This window comes from Esox lucius, chromosome 18 (assembly GCF_011004845.1).
Source record: "Esox lucius isolate fEsoLuc1 chromosome 18, fEsoLuc1.pri, whole genome shotgun sequence".
Classification (NCBI taxonomy): domain Eukaryota; kingdom Metazoa; phylum Chordata; class Actinopteri; order Esociformes; family Esocidae; genus Esox; species Esox lucius.
In genome coordinates this window covers 7,511,615-7,528,668 of record NC_047586.1, presented here as the reverse complement: position 1 = coordinate 7,528,668, position 17,054 = coordinate 7,511,615, and the positions used below count along the sequence as shown (strand labels likewise).

The window sequence follows — 17,054 nt, the reverse complement described above, 5'->3', positions numbered from 1 at the left end:
TGCTCGCATTTTGCATGTCTCAAGTAAACTTGCAGACATCCAGCAATCAAGGAATTATGAGCGGGTTTGTTCATCGTTGCTTCATGCTTTTTGTACATTAAAGAATCGGTTCAACATCATTCTAGTATCGTATTCATTACAGCGGATTTGAGATTGAGCTTCAGTCTTGTCCCACAAAACTAACGTATACATCAATTCAATGTAGTTTCCGAAGCCTTTTTAAAGTCAGCAGTTTTCACAAATATTGTCACAAATTGCTTGTACAAATGGCCTGCCTAAAGCCCCAAAAAGCAAGCAATAAGATGCTGAAGAATTGAAGCTCAAACAACTTCCCCATTTAGGTTGCAACATAGAAAGAAACCTATGGAGTAGCAGGGCTCCGTGGTACTAGGCCAGTCCTTTAACGGCTGTGCTGGGTGGGGATTAGATGAGTACAGCAGACCTTTTTAGGTCATATCATTCGTCAAGATATTAAAACGTTGTGGTCAAGCGGCCTGCGGCTGCCTCTGTTGCTCACGTGGTTCTACCGCAGTGCGAGTTTGATTCTGGCATGCTGCTTTTTTCGTGTGACATCTCTGTTGCCTTTCCCACATTTCCACTCTTATGTCAAAAAATGCTTTCAAAATATAGGTTGAAACAGGCAGAGAGAAGGGAACCCATCAGGCAAAGACAGGAATGGTGTTCAGTTCAGTGCATTACCGTTCACTTTCAAACCCCTAGGTCGGACAACACACAGTCATAGAATCTACTAAGTTCATGTGAGGCTTTGATGGTTAACTGTAACAAAATACATTTACATAAAATTGAAATACATAGAATATGTACTGTTAAAACAATGTTTTAACAGACGTTGTCAGTTCACAAAGCCTTTTTAAATTAATTATTCTTGGTACATTAACAGAAAAGATAAGGAAGCAGCACATATTTGATATTCCGTTTTATTTAGATAAGTACATTACACCGGCCATATATCCAATTGACACACTGCACTGAATCTTCCTTCATACATTCTCTGATGGGGTTCTGTGTAGCTCCCTTGGTATGAGCTTGGCGCTTGCAATGCCAGGGCTGTGGGTTAGATTCCCACGTAGGTCCAGAACAGAAAAAGTGAGTAAATTAATGCATTCACTACCTTAAGTCAGTCTGGATAAGAGCATCTGATAACTGACATCAATGCAAATGTCAACCTCAATGGGGCAATGCTGTATGTTCCATACGAGCCTATGGAGGGCCTACGGACGCTGCTTTCGTCTGAGCAGTTTCTTAAAGGCCAACTTGAAATCGTCATTGAAGCTGGTGTAGAGCAGAGGGTTAATGAGTGAGTTGACGTAGCCAAGCCAGGTTAGAAAGTCTGACACTTGTGGCGAGGCAGTTATGAGCTGTAAGCCCACAAGGAGCTCCTTTAAAAAAAATGGCAGCCAGCAGAGGATAAAAGCCCCCAGGATTAGACCGAGGATACGTGCCGCCTTCCTCTCCCGGGAGGTGCAAATCTGGTTCCTCTCGTCGGCCGCCTCCATCTCCGTCTCAAAGGAAGGGATGCGGATGTTCACGTTGATCCTGTCAAACTCCAGAGTGGGGTCTGAGGTGGAGAGGTCCGACACACAGAAGGTGTGCGCCACACGGCAGTGTTTAAAAGAGTTCTGGCTTTCGGCACTCCGACTGCTCAGATGCCTCGACGAGCCCCGCTTCTGATAGAGCGTCTTGGCCGCGCTGTAAATCCTATAGTACAGGACGAGGATGAGTGTCATGGGTACGTAAAACGCTCCGAACGTGGAGTAGACGGTGTAGCCCACGTGGTCGTGCTCTATGATGCACTGTTTCGGGCCCTGGCTCCCGGGCCGGTGCCTCCAGAAAAGAGGCGGGATGGATATGAAGACCGAGATGATCCAGACGACGCCCACCATGACGGCGGCCCGGCGGCCCGACCTCTTGCGGGCGTACTCGATGGCTTTGGTGATGGCCCAGTAGCGGTCCAGCGCTATGACGCATAGGTGCAGGATGGAGCAGGTGCAGAACGTCATGTCCACACTCAGCCAGGCCTCGCACACCACCTGGCCCAACGACCAGGTCTCCGTGACGATGTAGAGGATGCTGACCGGCATGACCAGGAGGGCCACGAGGAAGTCGGTGAGCGCCAGGGAGCAGATCAGGTAGTTGGCTGGCAGGTGGAGCTTCCTGGTTGTGCAGATGGCTGTGATGACAGCACCGTTGACCAGCGCAGTGAGGAGGGTAAGAAGCCCCAGGAGTACCGCCAGCACCACCGTCCTGTCCGTGAACACCACCCCCGGGAAAGAGCTGTCTGGGGCTCCTGTGCTGTTGGTGACATTGGGACCCGTGGAACTGCCTCCAAGGTACCTCTCCATCCCCAGACAGGGTTGGCTCTCCCGCTTCTGCTGGACGGACTCTCTCCCAGGGATAGGATGCCCACTACGGGTCAAGGGTCACCCTGTAATACACTGCATAAAAATATATGGTACAGTATATTAGAAAGTGGATATCTCTTAACAGATAATGACCTCAGTGAACCAGGGAGCTTTGATACTTTATAAAACTTCCACTGGACATCATTATACAAACAGGTTTGGCAATTGCTATATTGTTGAGAGTACAGCATTTGTTTTCTCTGACAAACACTAAATTAGTGTTTGTATTTTTCACCTGGTATTGTTATTGACAGAGCTTCCCTTGGTTACTGGAGGTGATTATTCAATAGAGATACCATTGTTTAATTCGAACATCCTGTTGTTGCATTAATTTTCTTGCATGGCAAGAAATGCAAAATTACCCTAATGATCATCCCCTTTAAAAGGAGACTGCATTGTCATGTGGGAGGTGGAAAGACGTTTAACAAACTGAGTAGACCAAAGGGGATGTATCCTAAATTGGAGGACACTGATAATTGTCCACACTATCTTTGTCTAGAATTAAACAAATTAAAAGAAGATGATCATTAAAACATTCCTTTACCCACTATTATACCATTCACATAAAGATATTTTATTGTACCAGATTTCTAATTACATTCTAATTACATAAGACTCTAATCTGGCAGTATTGTATTGTATAATATATATAAATATATATATTACATTTCACCTTAGTCCCTACATAGTGTATCACTTTTGATCTGTTACGTTCCACTGGTTTGTGGCTAATAACAGCGTAAGCAAAGTCCACGTTGAATAATCAAAGTTTAACATGATTTAATATCAGAAGTCCTGTCTAACCCTTAGCACAACAAGGGCCATATATACAGATCAAATGCGGCCAATGTGCATGCTGTGTTTACCTTCCCCCATGTTGCGTTTTGGAGTCGAACAGACCACAACCCCATGGTTCTACACACAGAGAACACAGAAGCTATTTGGGACGCAACTGTTCCTGGATTAGTCAGACGGAACATTTCAGCGGCATCTGTCAGCACGTTCACTTCTGCATCTACTGACGCACACCTCAGCTGAGTCAATATAAACACGGACAGGTGGGCCACACCACTGTATGTATTTGAATACACAACATGAAGAGCAGCTAAGGTCATTAGCAGTTACAGTTCTCCTTGGGTCAATAATAAAGTGCTAAAATAATTTAGAGTAATTACGCATTATAGAATAATTGAGTCTTTTGCATCCCTTCGAGATTGTCAGCAGTTTTTCTGCCTAAGTAAAAGGGCTGAAAAATATTTTTACGAGCCAGTAAAACAGGACGTAACTACTAACAGAATCCGCTAGAGGGAGTAGAGGGAATTGATAAGAACAAAAAAATGTGTGACTAATCCAACAATTGTGGGCTATCTATATATTTGAAACATGTTATAAAACTGGCTTGGGAAGCACCTTTCAAAGAGGATTTCACTATTCATCTAATTGGGTAGTCATTACTAGGGCCTTCCTCATGCAGGCCCTCCTTAATTGAATATAATGGTGTGTGGGCAATACATCTTATTGCCTTCCCACAAGAGCCATCCAGAGCTTCCTTAATGTAGCTACCGACTGGGATAAGAAAAGCCATTTCAGAGGTGTAAGGTCTCACAAACACCCCTGTCGTATTGTGAAATAGGGTATACTGTAGTCAAGACAGCTGATTGCATTCCTTTGAGACTAATATTTGACTGAAATACAGGCATTAGTCACAGTCGTTTATGGTGCACCTGGTAGGTGTGTGTTCCTTCATTAAAAGGACTTGAAAGGACACATGTGAATATTGCATTTTTTATGTTATTCAGGCTAATCATCTGTAGACTGCAACCAGTGAGATGTCCTTCAAAATGCCTCCCCCTGTTCCTTGTGATTACGCCTAGGCTCAACGACGATATCACTCGGTGGGAAATGACGGGCCTTTACTTCATGCGTGTAATCGTGTTTTGCGTGTATCGTCCGTTAGGAAGGAAAAAAGACACCCGTTTCCTTTCATTGACACAGTTCTGAAAATGCAATTTGACTCGCCTTACGCGTTAGTGTGCTGTACCTCCCCCGAGGAATGACCCCACGTCTCCAACGCTGCCATCACTTCCTAGTACTTCTAAGTATATTTAAATCGAATCTGTCCGTGTTGTTTAGACCACCCAACTCTATTTCATACACCATGCAATAACCTTCGCCTATTGATGTGTTTGCTCACTGAGTCTAGCAATTTCACTGTAAGACTCAGTCACAATGGAATTTGAATCGTAATTTCAGAAGCGTTTAATATTTCCTCGGCAGAGCATAAAGTACCTAAAAATGTATTGCAAAATCTTTGTTTCAGAGACCAAATTGATGTTCCACATCTCTTCAGCATGTCCTAAGCTGATCATTACCTGCCTAAGTGGACGCTTAAAATATGAGCTAAACCATTACTGAGGCCAGCTGCAATAGCACACATCCAATGATGATCTTTCTAAAAATGGGCACAAATCCTGAATTTGGGTAGTTTTAAATAAAAGGGCCAGCTGCACATTGAAGCATAATGTATAGAGTGCTAATTTAAGTAGGATGAAGAATCACTGAGCATAAATTAGTCTCGCAAAGTCACATAAGTCACCATTTTGTGATAACTGTTTTCCCTGTCATTACTCCAATACTAACGGCACAATCTTTTGCGTCGGACAGCATAAATAATCTTCATTCTTTGCACTTAATGGAAAGCAATGTTTTTTCAACTCTTCCCTGATGCAGTGTGTAAAAGTTATTCCTGTTAGACAGCCACGCCACGGAGCTACAGTAATGTTTCGACAGATCACTGCTCAGCACCACCGGCCTACATGACCATGGCAACAGTCCCAATGCTAAGTGTCATGGAGTGAACCTTGCTTAAAACACACATTTCATCTCTTCTCCGGAACACTGTTCTAGAAACAGACAGACAGTCGGATGCGACCAAGCCACTGCCTGTAAACATCGATCAGATTTATTTCACTACATCTGTCTTTCCTGTAATCCACTTTTGAAATAAGTGTAGGCTGGACTCCTTGGTATCTTTTCTATTTTTAAACTCTCAGTATTGATTATTGCATTACCTAATGCTAAATTGTCCTAATCATTCTGAATTGTCAACTGATATTGTCACGATTAGGTGGAACACTGATGACTTCTGCTAATGGGATTCACATTGTGACTGCTGTGAAAAACAGTTTGTAAATGTATTTAATTACTATTTCTGTGGAACTGTTGGGTAATTCAGCCAGGGAGGGTATGTATAATGAGATTAGATATGTCATTCATTAGGTATCTTAACAGATTCTTACTAGATATTGATTTTTTTATTTTACTTCTGCCCTAAATTTCTATTTTCCATACAGGAACACAATCTATGTGGTTAAATGCAGAAAAGCCACTGGAAAGAGTTGAATATTCACTAAATATTATATGATACTGTGTTGTGAATCCAGTGAATCCACTATTATTCAGTCCGTTTAATGATATTGAGTTTGCTTCACTTGGTACAAGGACAACTTTAGTACATTAAATGTATGTCTGGTTTTACAGCCAGCTACCGGATGAGTAGTGGTCAATCTGCCCTTTGACTTAAAAAAACAAATTGATTCTTACTAGGAATACATTATTTCTACTTTGAATCCATCAAAGTACTAATTGCTAAGACTTACTGCATCTCATCCGATCAGTGTGAATCCTCTTACATCCCCCTTCAAAGGATGTGGGAATTGACTAAGCCACAGAATTCTGCGAGGAGGTACGGCCTGACATCTGTAACAAGATCCACTACACACTCACTATTCCCAATATCAAGGAGAACAAATACATTGTTGAAACGTTATCTTATCGCTGTTAAATGTACATTCACAGACATTCCTGTTAAGCTTGAGAACGGGGCTATTTTCTGCAGCTATTCTGGAAGCAGACTGACTCAATCTGTATTTTAAAGGGGTGTCTGCTGCTATCTGCTATGAAGTTAAATGATTACATGGGCAACACAAGGGACTGTAGTAATCTCCAAAATAACCTTTTACAAAATGTACTCTTGGCTTGTGTCTGTTTAACATTTTGTCTTCATGCTGTTTGTTTTGGTTTTGTCTGTAAGGTATTTTGTGTATATTATCCATTTTATTTCCATATATGTTTTCTTTTGTCATTGCTTGAATAAACAGATCTCAAAATCCATTGAGTAAAGTACAATAATTCACAGGAGGGAAAAGGCCAATTACTACAATTAAGAGCACAGACAAATGACCATAATTCCTAGTGCATTGACATTTATCATGGACCATAGAGCTTTGGGCACCAGAGGGAGTAGGATGTCTTTATGGACAAAATCATTGGGTTTTAAAGCTTTGATGTATTCAATGTCTAAATCTAAATCACTTACTGACTCCTGACTGAGATTAATTTTGTTGGGAGCCAGAGATGTCACAGTAAAGAGGTCTCGATGATGCTATTACTGGGCTGTCATCACGCCGGAGAAATCGATGGTCTCTATAAAGTGGAGATTGCAATTGTGATCCTGCGTTATAATAAATTAAAAAAACGCCCGGTCCCTTTGGACCTGTCTCACAAAGTCCATCATCAACATACCGTAAATCGATCCTAGCCAACACTAGTCCGATTCTATCCTTCAAACATGTTCCCAGTGATCCCATTGCCAGAGAAAGGAACATTCATGTTAAATCAATGAGGGCAATTAAGCTAGACCGGCAGAGAAATTGCCACCTGATCCCTAAAAATGACAGGGACCAATAACTCTCTCAGAAAAGAGGTGACAGGAAATAGAAATGGAAGTATAACGAGGGAAGGTCAGCAGTATGTCCATTTAAATTTCACATCCAATTGGACATGCTACAACATCCAGGCATAATATTGGCACTTCCATACCCCCACCCAGCTCTGAATGCATTCTGCCCATTAGGGGACAGAGAGCGGGCACATCCCTAATGCCCCCTATTCCTTATTTATTGTGTACTTTTGACCAGAGCTCTGGTAATGAGTATTGCGCAGCTCTGGTCAAGGTAGGCAGACTAGGGCATTACAATGGGAATATGGTGCCATTTATGACACAGAAAAGAGAGGCTCCAAATGGGATGTATCATGGCGAGGTGAAATCTGCATGACGGATACAAATGAACTGGAAGTAGATTAAGTATGGGGCAAACTGCTTCCCCTAAGCTGAGCATTGGCGGAGGAGGAAAGGGGCGGTGTAGACAGCCCCAAAAACCTACAACCTCAGCCCTTAAATTATGTTTTTTACGCAGTCACATCTGAGTATACTTGCAATTGCACGTGTTGGAAGTGAGTTGGCTGATTCTCTGTGGAGTTCCCCACCTAGCTACACACCTCACGAGGAGTCTGACACCAAAATGTAGTTGTGTTGATTAGAATTTTACACTTCACGACCACAAGCGTTACAGACGTGACTTCAGTTCGCATTGAATTGGGGGTGATATGGTTTAGCCTCACCTCAGGCTAAACCATGGGCCCAATTCACAGCTTTTTGTGAATTGGACCAGCACTTTAGGTAATTAAAACTGCATCCGATGTCGACGGGAAAGTGCCATGGGTTAGTGCTTAGGGGCTACCTAGTTCGTGTTTGGAGTGCAGTGAGGGACTACATAAGCTATTGAAAGGCTGTGTATGACAAGATTCTTTGTCAAGAGCGTGATCCTGAATATGAAAACACTATACGTCTGTATTCCTAGATCTCCAAGAGAAGACTTCAACAAAAAAATTTCCGGCTGTCAGCAGAAATAAACGCCTGGAGTAAACACCTGGCCTATATTTCACCCCCGAATCACGCGCAACACCATAAACGTAAATATCATTTTCTCAGGCTGATAAGAACAGGTAATATAGCGACCAGTGGGAACGCTTGAGGATGGAGCCTTTTAAGAAGCGAATTGAGACTAGACTGCTTCCCTGATGCTTCTCTCTCTCTCTTTTGGCATGGGCAAATTGGGTGTTCTGTGGGGGCAGAAGGCCCCCATGTTGGCGTGATAGCACCCCCGCGAGCTGCAGTTTCTGCTATTACTGAATGTCACACATGTCCTGTGTGACTTCCACCGTTTTATTTAATAACTCGGAGAAATGGATAAGTGAGGTGTAACTTCGCATTAGCAATTTTGATGTGTACACTGAAGCAACTCTGGTGGTAGGCATCTCACATGAAACACTGCACAGCTCCACAGGGATACATGAAGTGAGACTTTGTTTTCAAATGTCTCTGTTCAATGTTGCAGTTTTGTTCAGAGAGCCATGCAGCTCAGTTGGAAGAGAATCATACTTGAAACACTAGGGTTGTGGGTTCGATTCCCATCGGTGGCCAGTGTGAGGAATGAAATAATGTATGCACTTGATACTGTTTGTTTCATTGGATGGGAAGGTTTGGTTTCATGATAAAAATTATAATCTTGTTACCTCTAGTTCTTTGTCATTCAGGGCATCCTCAACCTGCAAGTGACACAACCAAACCGCACAGAACAGGAATTACAGACATGAATACATAATCAATCACCGTTGCTTTGTGTGGATGTCAATATTTTAATTGGATTGGCAATTATACAGCAACCTCGTTTTAAGCCATTGGTGTTTCTCGACTCGTCTGTTTTTTTTTTCTTCTTTGTTAGTACATTTTTCAACTCTTGCTGCAATTTCTCTTCCTTTATCTCTTGACTATATCCTCCACAGAATCCCAAACGACAGAGACACCCCAAGAGAAAACCTTGGCCTGTGATCGTCTGACACTATAAAAGGATTGCTAGAGTGAGGAGTTTATTTTATGTGGTGATTAAGAACGACGATCGACAGAAAGCAAGGCCACGAGTCATCAGTCTCGACTGATGTACTAAATGGCGCCTCGGAAGGAAAAATAGTATGACGGTATTGATTTTTGCCTGACTGCTGAAGCGAGCTGGCAGAGTATCTCGGTTTTTTGTGGCCTTCCTCGGGTAATACTAGGAATGAACCATGACATCGGCTGCTTCCTGTAAACCAGCGAGCAACCTGGTTGAAGTGATGCCGCATGTGTTATGGTATTGTGTACAGGATGACAAAAGGAGACAGAACAATCCTCTCAGATCTCAGATGTAGCAGCAGTTTCCGCTTCAGCAACACTCATAGGCTGTTTGTTGTTGAGGCTATTGTCTTAGCCGTCTGGCCGAATCTCAGATATGAAAAGGTCTTATCAATACATTAACATTAGGGTACATAGGGCCTTAAGCACGAGGTTCAACAACGCTACACAAAGGTTTAGACAACTTCAGATTCCACACAGAAGTGTTCGCATTGCGACATTCCACAGAACTATCACTGAAAACCGGCTGTGCTGTAGGGAAAAAATGTAAACGTCCAATGTAGCCCAGTCATAGTAAAGCAATTGTTTTACGACTGTGTTCCTTTTTCATTATGATGGTGATATGTTTGTTCTGCTACCATTCACTCCCAGTCACACCAAAGCTGGTTACTTGGTTAATAGTAACGCAAAAAGCTACTAACTGTTACTAACGGTCTCTCTTGTCCCAACGGTTTGGGAAGTATCCGAAATTGCAGGCTCACGGCTACAATTTAATCAATGCAACCTTGGCCTTACCCAACCCCTGTTTAGTCATTATTGGTTTAAAAAGCCAAACTTAATACAATACCTGGAAATTCATTTCCAGCATGTTGCCCTTTCTGTGTGCGGTTGCTAACAATGATAAACATGTCTTGCGGGTTGACAGAAACACTTTAAACATTCAGAGGATCTTCTCAAAATTGCAACGTAGGCTTCCCAGTAAAATACAGTGAGTACATTATTTGTGTATATGGTTAATTTGTCTGAAATAGCAGCAGCAGGCTAAGGATACATCCAAAATCAGCACACTCTTTTTTTGTTCCTGCATGCACAATTGAAGGGCCAGACATGCGATTAAAGGGCAATTACACACCATACTTGCTGAAGTGATTTCATCACCAAAAGTAAGAGAAACATTTGATTTAACATGCTCAAAAATGTTATATCCCTTTGAAGGAGCTGTATGTAAAGTTTATTCTCCATGTGGAAAATAGGTAGATTACAGCAACAACAGTTCCCTTTCTAATCAACTCTCTCCAATCCAGAGAAGTAAAGTTAGTCACTTAATGATGAGTTTCTCTCTCTCTCTCTCTCTCTATATATATATATATATATATATATATAGACGATACACCGAATGTTCACAGAGCAACTGAGGCAGGATGATTCCTATTCAATGCTTGTCTGCTTGAACAGACATTAAGTGAACTATGTAGAATTTAGGACATTAACATAGCAACCAGGACATTAACATGGGATTTCACTTGCCCCAGTCCAACCAGGTGTTTATAATGTAATGTTACATTACATAAGGGACATAACATTAGAATAAGTGAAACCTATGATATGGTAAGAATAAAAAAGTGCTAAATGGCTGGAGTGGGCCTTTAAATGCCAGAGCAAGGGACTGAAGAGAGATGGTCGCATCCCAAAAGGACCCTTAATACCTGCATAGTGCATCACTTTCAACCAGAGCCCAAGGATCCCTGCTGGTCAGACGCACTATTTTGTTGGGTATAGGGTGCCAATTGGGACGGACTTCAAGCTGTAGAGTAGCTTAATAAAGTGCAGCTGTCAGACATTGCAAAGAGCCATGTGTGAACTAAGTGTGAATAATGACTGATCCTGATCATCTGGACCGAAATCACAACGTTATATAATTTGTGTGAAAGCCTAATGCCTTCCTATCATCAATTTGTGTGTCTTTGTTTCTGCTTGTATTTTGAATTCTGTACATTCTATAATTCTGTCGTTTCTGTACTTCAGCTGTCATCTGCAAAATAATTCGGTTCCAGTGGTATCACTTCCTGTTCAGATAACCAGGATGGAATGAGAGAGTTAATCTCTGCAAATTGAATATCTGAGGATCTATATCAATCGCATCCCTATAAAAAAAAAGTATTTATTTCCAGCAGAAATCTCCTGATGCCACCAATGTTAGTATATACGTTTATTCTTAGATGCTCATATTGCATTCTCTGTCTTGTCAACTTAACCAACATTAACGTAGCTAACCGAACACAAACACATGTAATTGGTGATGGGCCTACCACCCACAGCCCCTGCACACAGATAGCCTAGTAAAAGTACATATACATACTCCATTGCACACTTTGCAATTTGGGAAATGGTGTGCAGAGTTCTATGTTTCTGTACAATTCCTCATGGTGCAATGTCGTTTGAAACTGACATGTGAAATACAGTTGCAAACTTCAGTTAAAGTATAATAGCAGTCAACTAAATTTGAAAATTGCAGTGTAATGACTGCAATCAAATATTTTTGTTTTACCCCATTTCCCCCCCCCTTTCACATCATTTCATATCTCCCTTTCATTCTCCCACTTTTCGTTATATCCAATTGTTCTTAAAGCCACGTCTAATTCCAACAATTCCCAACTGATTCCGGAGAGTAGAAGATCAAGGCAAACTTTTCCCTAGCCATTTGGATGTTGTACGTACTGCACTAGGGAGCGCTCACTCACCTGACGAACTCAGCTTTGCAGGCGCCCGGAGCTAGAACACCAAGACACCAGGAAATTCCTGCTGGCGATGCCTCCCCACTCACCGGGCGATGCTGGCCAATTTGCATCTCTCAGTGGGCTACAAAACCACTCGTCAGTTGTGGCACGGTCAAGGCTTGAACCAAGACTGTGGTGGTCAGCCAGGTTGCTACGAATGAGAGCTTTACACCGCTGCGTCATATGGGAGGCCGTTTCGTACTGCAGTTACACTGAGCCAACTGCTATATTTTTCTCGTGTAGCCACATATACTACAGTGTAATTTTCATTCATTTTCAATAGGCCTAATCACGTGGAATTTATATTGCACAAAGCTCTTAATGTTCTAAATTGTCCAAAGGACAAAATTTATATTTCATATTTAACAAATGGAGAAATATGTCATTTTATATTTAATTATGATAAATTATAATCTACAACCTTTCAATAAGCAATGGGATTTTAGTGATATGGAATAGATAGCCTGTAGCCTAGCCTACTTCTTAAACAGGAGTCGCTATACTTGTCAAAGGCATTCTGTTAAGCATTATTCAATTAAAAACATTTAACTTCAGTTTTTGTTTTTCTGGAAAGATAGGCCAACACCCTCGAAACATTTTCCTAGATCTGCATGAGCAAATATACATCCAATGAAATAAAATGTATTCCCTGAAGGAGAAAACTGACCGACTTCGTTTTTCGACCTTGAAGTTCAATAAGTAACTGAGCTGTATAAGCTAAAATATAGGTATTGCTACTATTAGAAAAAGTCAGACATTTTTAAGTCATTTTCACTGTCGCTATTGTAAATGTAATAATAGCAGTCGATCAGCAATTATACCAACATTAACTGACAATTCAGTTAGAGAAAATTGTGAATGGTCAGTCTACAGTCAACTCCATAACACAATGGTACGCGTGCGCTCATTAAGAACTGTAGGTGAGTTTTGGGCGCCGCGCATCACTTACCGTGGTTTGTTTTTCCAAACTCTTTTGGACTGTCATTTCCCATTATTCATGTAAATGGATAGAGCCAAACCGTCCGTCCTGTAATCTCTGCTGCACGTATGTAGACTTCAACCAGGCGGGGGATTTTTTTTTAGCCCAATTTCCCGCGGCTTGATTGCACGCACAGAACCCTTCATCAGGTGTCCTCACATTTGCCCACCGAAGATTTTCCAATGCGGGTCCGTAGTTCCTTGGAATAAACCGGGCCATTAGAGTCGAATTGGACATAGCTCTGCACCGATCGCATTGTTATAAAACTGTCAAGTTCATCGGGAGAACGCATGCAAATCATTCTGCCAATTTCTACAGCCACTTGGCTGCTTTTGGTTTCGTCACCTTAACATCAACGTCGGCTGTGGGTATAACCAAAAACCGAAATTTAAAGCACTGTAACACTAGGGGGCGCTTTTTGCCAAAATCTGTTCAGCATTACAACGCAATATAGCAGTTAGACAACGGGAAGGCACTGTGTCTGTCCACTAAGGAGTATGTCCAACTCTACACATTTCACTGATAAAATTAATAGGCCTGTGTAAAGTAGGAATTGAGGTCTGGTGATAAGGACCAAAATCCCACGAGAACATCTTTAAGCCCATTGGAGAGCAACATCTGAGGACATACAGCATATTTAGGCCTATCAATATCACTGAGACACTAATCCCAGGTCTTTTAATCAGATGGACTATATGTAGGTTTGTACGTCCTGTGTGACTGATTCACTGCCCAGTCCCAGATCTGCTGGCGCTCTTTTCGGCTTGTCATTTTCACTAATTGTTTGGCAAGACAACTTAAAGGAAGGCACAACCACACACAGGACATCAACAAGAGGTTGCCAATTTCGACATGTATATACACCAGCATTAGGTTGTGTGGTGGTCCTGTGAAGCTCAGATGGTGAAGAGGGATGCCACCTACAGCCAGGGTTATATGACATCGATTTCAGTACCAGTGTGGAAAGGCAGTAAGTGGCTGGGTAAGAGCGTCTGAAAGATTTCCTAGTGATACCCAAGTGTAGTGTGGCACATGGCTAAGAAACAACTACTGCACTGATCTCTCTTTGCCTTGAGTAATGCACCAGCCAATTAGTGAAACATTTGTTTTACAGTTAGATTATAACCAGTTTTGATTTCACAGGATTGCGTCAAATTTTAGGGCGTACGTCTGTGAGTATCACATTGTAGCATACTTTGTTATCTCTTTGCAGAGTTTCCTCTGCAATGGCGGGGCCCGGATTCGAAACTAATGCGGCCGCAGTCGAGGGGCACCGGAGGAACTAGTAACAACTTGGCGTTCACAATTTGACGAAAAGCTGATCTGTGCCTCTTTGTGTGTGGACCTGTCAAAGGCCTTTAACACTGTCGATCATTCACTCTAAATGAGCAAGTTGAGGTGGTTAGGCCTTAATGATGCTGCCTGCCTAGGCTTTGAGGATTATCTGAGTGATGGTACTCAGGCTATGTGGCTGAAGGGGTCAGATCTGAATTTCGTGAGGTGCATGCGAGTGTGCTGGTTATTTACACTGGTTACACTGGTTATATATTACACTGGTTATACACTGGTTATGAATTATAATGGAGATGCAGAGAAAAATGGTAACATTCATTTTTATGTTAATGATACTGTATTATATTCCACTGCACTTTCTGTAGCTTAGTAGCTGTTGCCTACTCACAGTCTGACTGTCAGGCATTACAGAAGTCCCTATTACATCTTAAATTATTGCTGAATGCAAAACAAACATTATATTCTCTAGATTGCAAAACTCAGATCTAAATCATTTTCATTTAATTTCTCTGGACAATTCACAAATTGAACAAGTTCCCTTTCATTAATATCTTGGTATCTAGCTTGATGACAAATATTTAGTTGAAAACACATATTACTGACTTAAGATGTATATAGACAACCAAGAATGAATTCCTGTACAGAAATAAAGCCTGTGTATCTTTTTCTATCTTTTAAAAAATAGCCAACAAATAGGGGAAATGTGTCTGTCTATTATATATTATGTGTGATCATCATGTGCATTGTCAGTTGGCCATTTGTTCAATAAAAATAAACTGTTGTTTATTGGATTACCCGTTTGAATTAAGGTAAATGAAAAATACTACCAATATACAAAATGTACAGAACTGTAATAGAGAATTAGTTTGGTATTCTAAATAATACATGAAACACCTTCCGTTTTGTGATTTGAAGTAAGCTACAATATAGTATGTCGTTTACCGAAATGAAAGGGTAAACAATAAACCAACCAATTAATAATAATAACAACAATGAATTGCTAATTTGGAGTCCTCCGCTGAAGCTGTTCATTAAAACATGAATACTAATGTGGATTCAGTGTGTGTAGCTCGTATTTTCACAAATCCCAAATGGCTGAAAGTGAGCGAAGGGAATGGCTTATATCCATTATTGGGAGCCAATTCACTGTCAGAGACATGAGCAGAATATGTAACTCCTATTGATACACTGAAAATGAGTACTTGCTTTGTAATTCCTATTCCACATTGTGTTGAAAGACTATGTGAGGTCATCTGGTATACATTTTTGTTGTACCAGATCACAATATACAACTATATTGTGCAGCAAGGATCCAAATTATACAGCAAGGGTCCCTAACACAGAAACGTGCCCCTGCTCAATAGGTGGCTCTAGCTTTACTGACTTACTTTACTTCACTTGGCAAAATGTCCCGTTCACCACAAAACCGCACAAGTTGGTCCGGTATGAAAGCAGAAAGGAATCCCTTCCGTTACACCTTCTCGCACTGCTGCACTGTCCTTTTCTCTTGCACTTCGAGATGGACTTGATACATTGTCGCTAGGAGCAGCTTGTGGTTTTCATAGGCATTCTGACACATCGGGACATTACATGGGGGCGACAATGAAGCATACACAACCTCACACACACATTACGAGGGGACCTAAATAATTATTCCTTTTCATCACTATCCCATAATCCTGTACTAAACCGTAATCTTAACCCCAAAAACCCAACCATAGCCTCACACCAGAACGCTAACTCATTACCTTAAAGATGGATTCTGTGATTGCTGGCCACTGGTTGTATTAGTGGCGCTGTTGAGCCGGGGAAAAAGGGTCTGGGAAAATGGTGTATTATGTCATGCACATTCAAAAGTGTGCCCATTGTCTTCAAAATCACCAGCTTTCCAACTTTCCAATTTCATGGTTGACTGAGGTATGAACACTGTCCTGGTGTGTCCTTTTCTATTTAGCTTTCAAATGGGCACTTATCGCTAGGTGCATCTCATGGTGTTCACTGGCTGTCTGGCACTTCTTACCAACACACACGCACACACTTACCAACATTTTACCACACTTGTGGGGAACCCAAACATTTCTAAACCTACCTGTAATTCTAACCCTAGCCCTAATTGTACCCTAAAACCAAACCCTAGGTGCAAGATAGTATTTTCCTTCATGGGGACCGGCGAAATATCCCTACAAGGTCTTATTCCCCTTGTTTTAGTATCCTTGTGAGAGTTTTTGGTTCCAACCAGGATTTTCCCATATCCTAACCTTAAAGAGGCATTGTGTAGAATCCTGCCTCTAATGTTACGACAGATTTTTAAACAAATCAAATGACTTGGTTCGTACTCCCCTTCCCTTAACGAATTACTCCAGAATAGTATGAACTAGTCCACATGGAAAATGACTGGGATTGGGGCAGGGAGATTCTATGAGTTCTGTGAGACTCTACGGTGTGTATGAAGAGATTACAAGTCAAAGCAAACTGATAGAAGGACTGTTGAGAAAGTGTGGACAGGTAATATCTCAGGCACAAGGCTAAGATAGTAAAAGAGTAACACAGACACACAAACCAGTGCAGATTGCTTGGCTAAAAACAGGAAGTGTGTTCCTGAACAGTCTTGCAGGATGTAACCTCACAACCCTTTACCAGGCTGGGGCTTCTGGCCCCAGGGAATTTTTCTCTGAGCCTCTTGGGGAGAGGTTTAGAAATGAGATTAGACTTCACAGGAAAGCCTTGCAAAACTGCACTAGGTGTTTAATAGCCACTGTGTGAATGTCTGTGAATGTGACAGTGGGATT

At 41.7% G+C, this 17,054-nt stretch overlaps 1 protein-coding gene across 2 annotated transcripts; it reads right to left on the bottom strand.

Moving 5' to 3' along the window:
• Window positions 1-967: 967 nt before the first annotated feature.
• LOC105017851 (5-hydroxytryptamine receptor 1E) lies at window positions 968-13,321 on the bottom strand. 2 transcript variants are annotated; one of them, XM_020056126.3, is made up of 2 exons: window positions 12,943-13,321; window positions 968-2,456 (listed from the first exon to the last, which is right to left on the bottom strand). In XM_020056126.3, the coding sequence occupies exon 2, from the start codon at window positions 2,361-2,363 to the stop codon at window positions 1,233-1,235; it is 1,131 nt and encodes a 376-aa protein (XP_019911685.1). In that variant the 5' UTR covers window positions 2,364-2,456; window positions 12,943-13,321; the 3' UTR covers window positions 968-1,232. The 2 variants fall into 2 exon arrangements, with proteins under 2 accessions (XP_019911685.1, XP_010881101.1); XM_010882799.4 differs by lacking the exon at window positions 12,943-13,321 and adding an exon at window positions 3,290-3,411.
• Window positions 13,322-17,054: the final 3,733 nt, after the last annotated feature.

Excerpts from the sequence above, each read along its gene's own strand:
- LOC105017851 (XM_020056126.3), bottom strand. The coding sequence starts at position 2,363 with ATGGAGAGGTACCTTGGAGGCAGTTCCACGGGTCCCAATGTCACCAAC.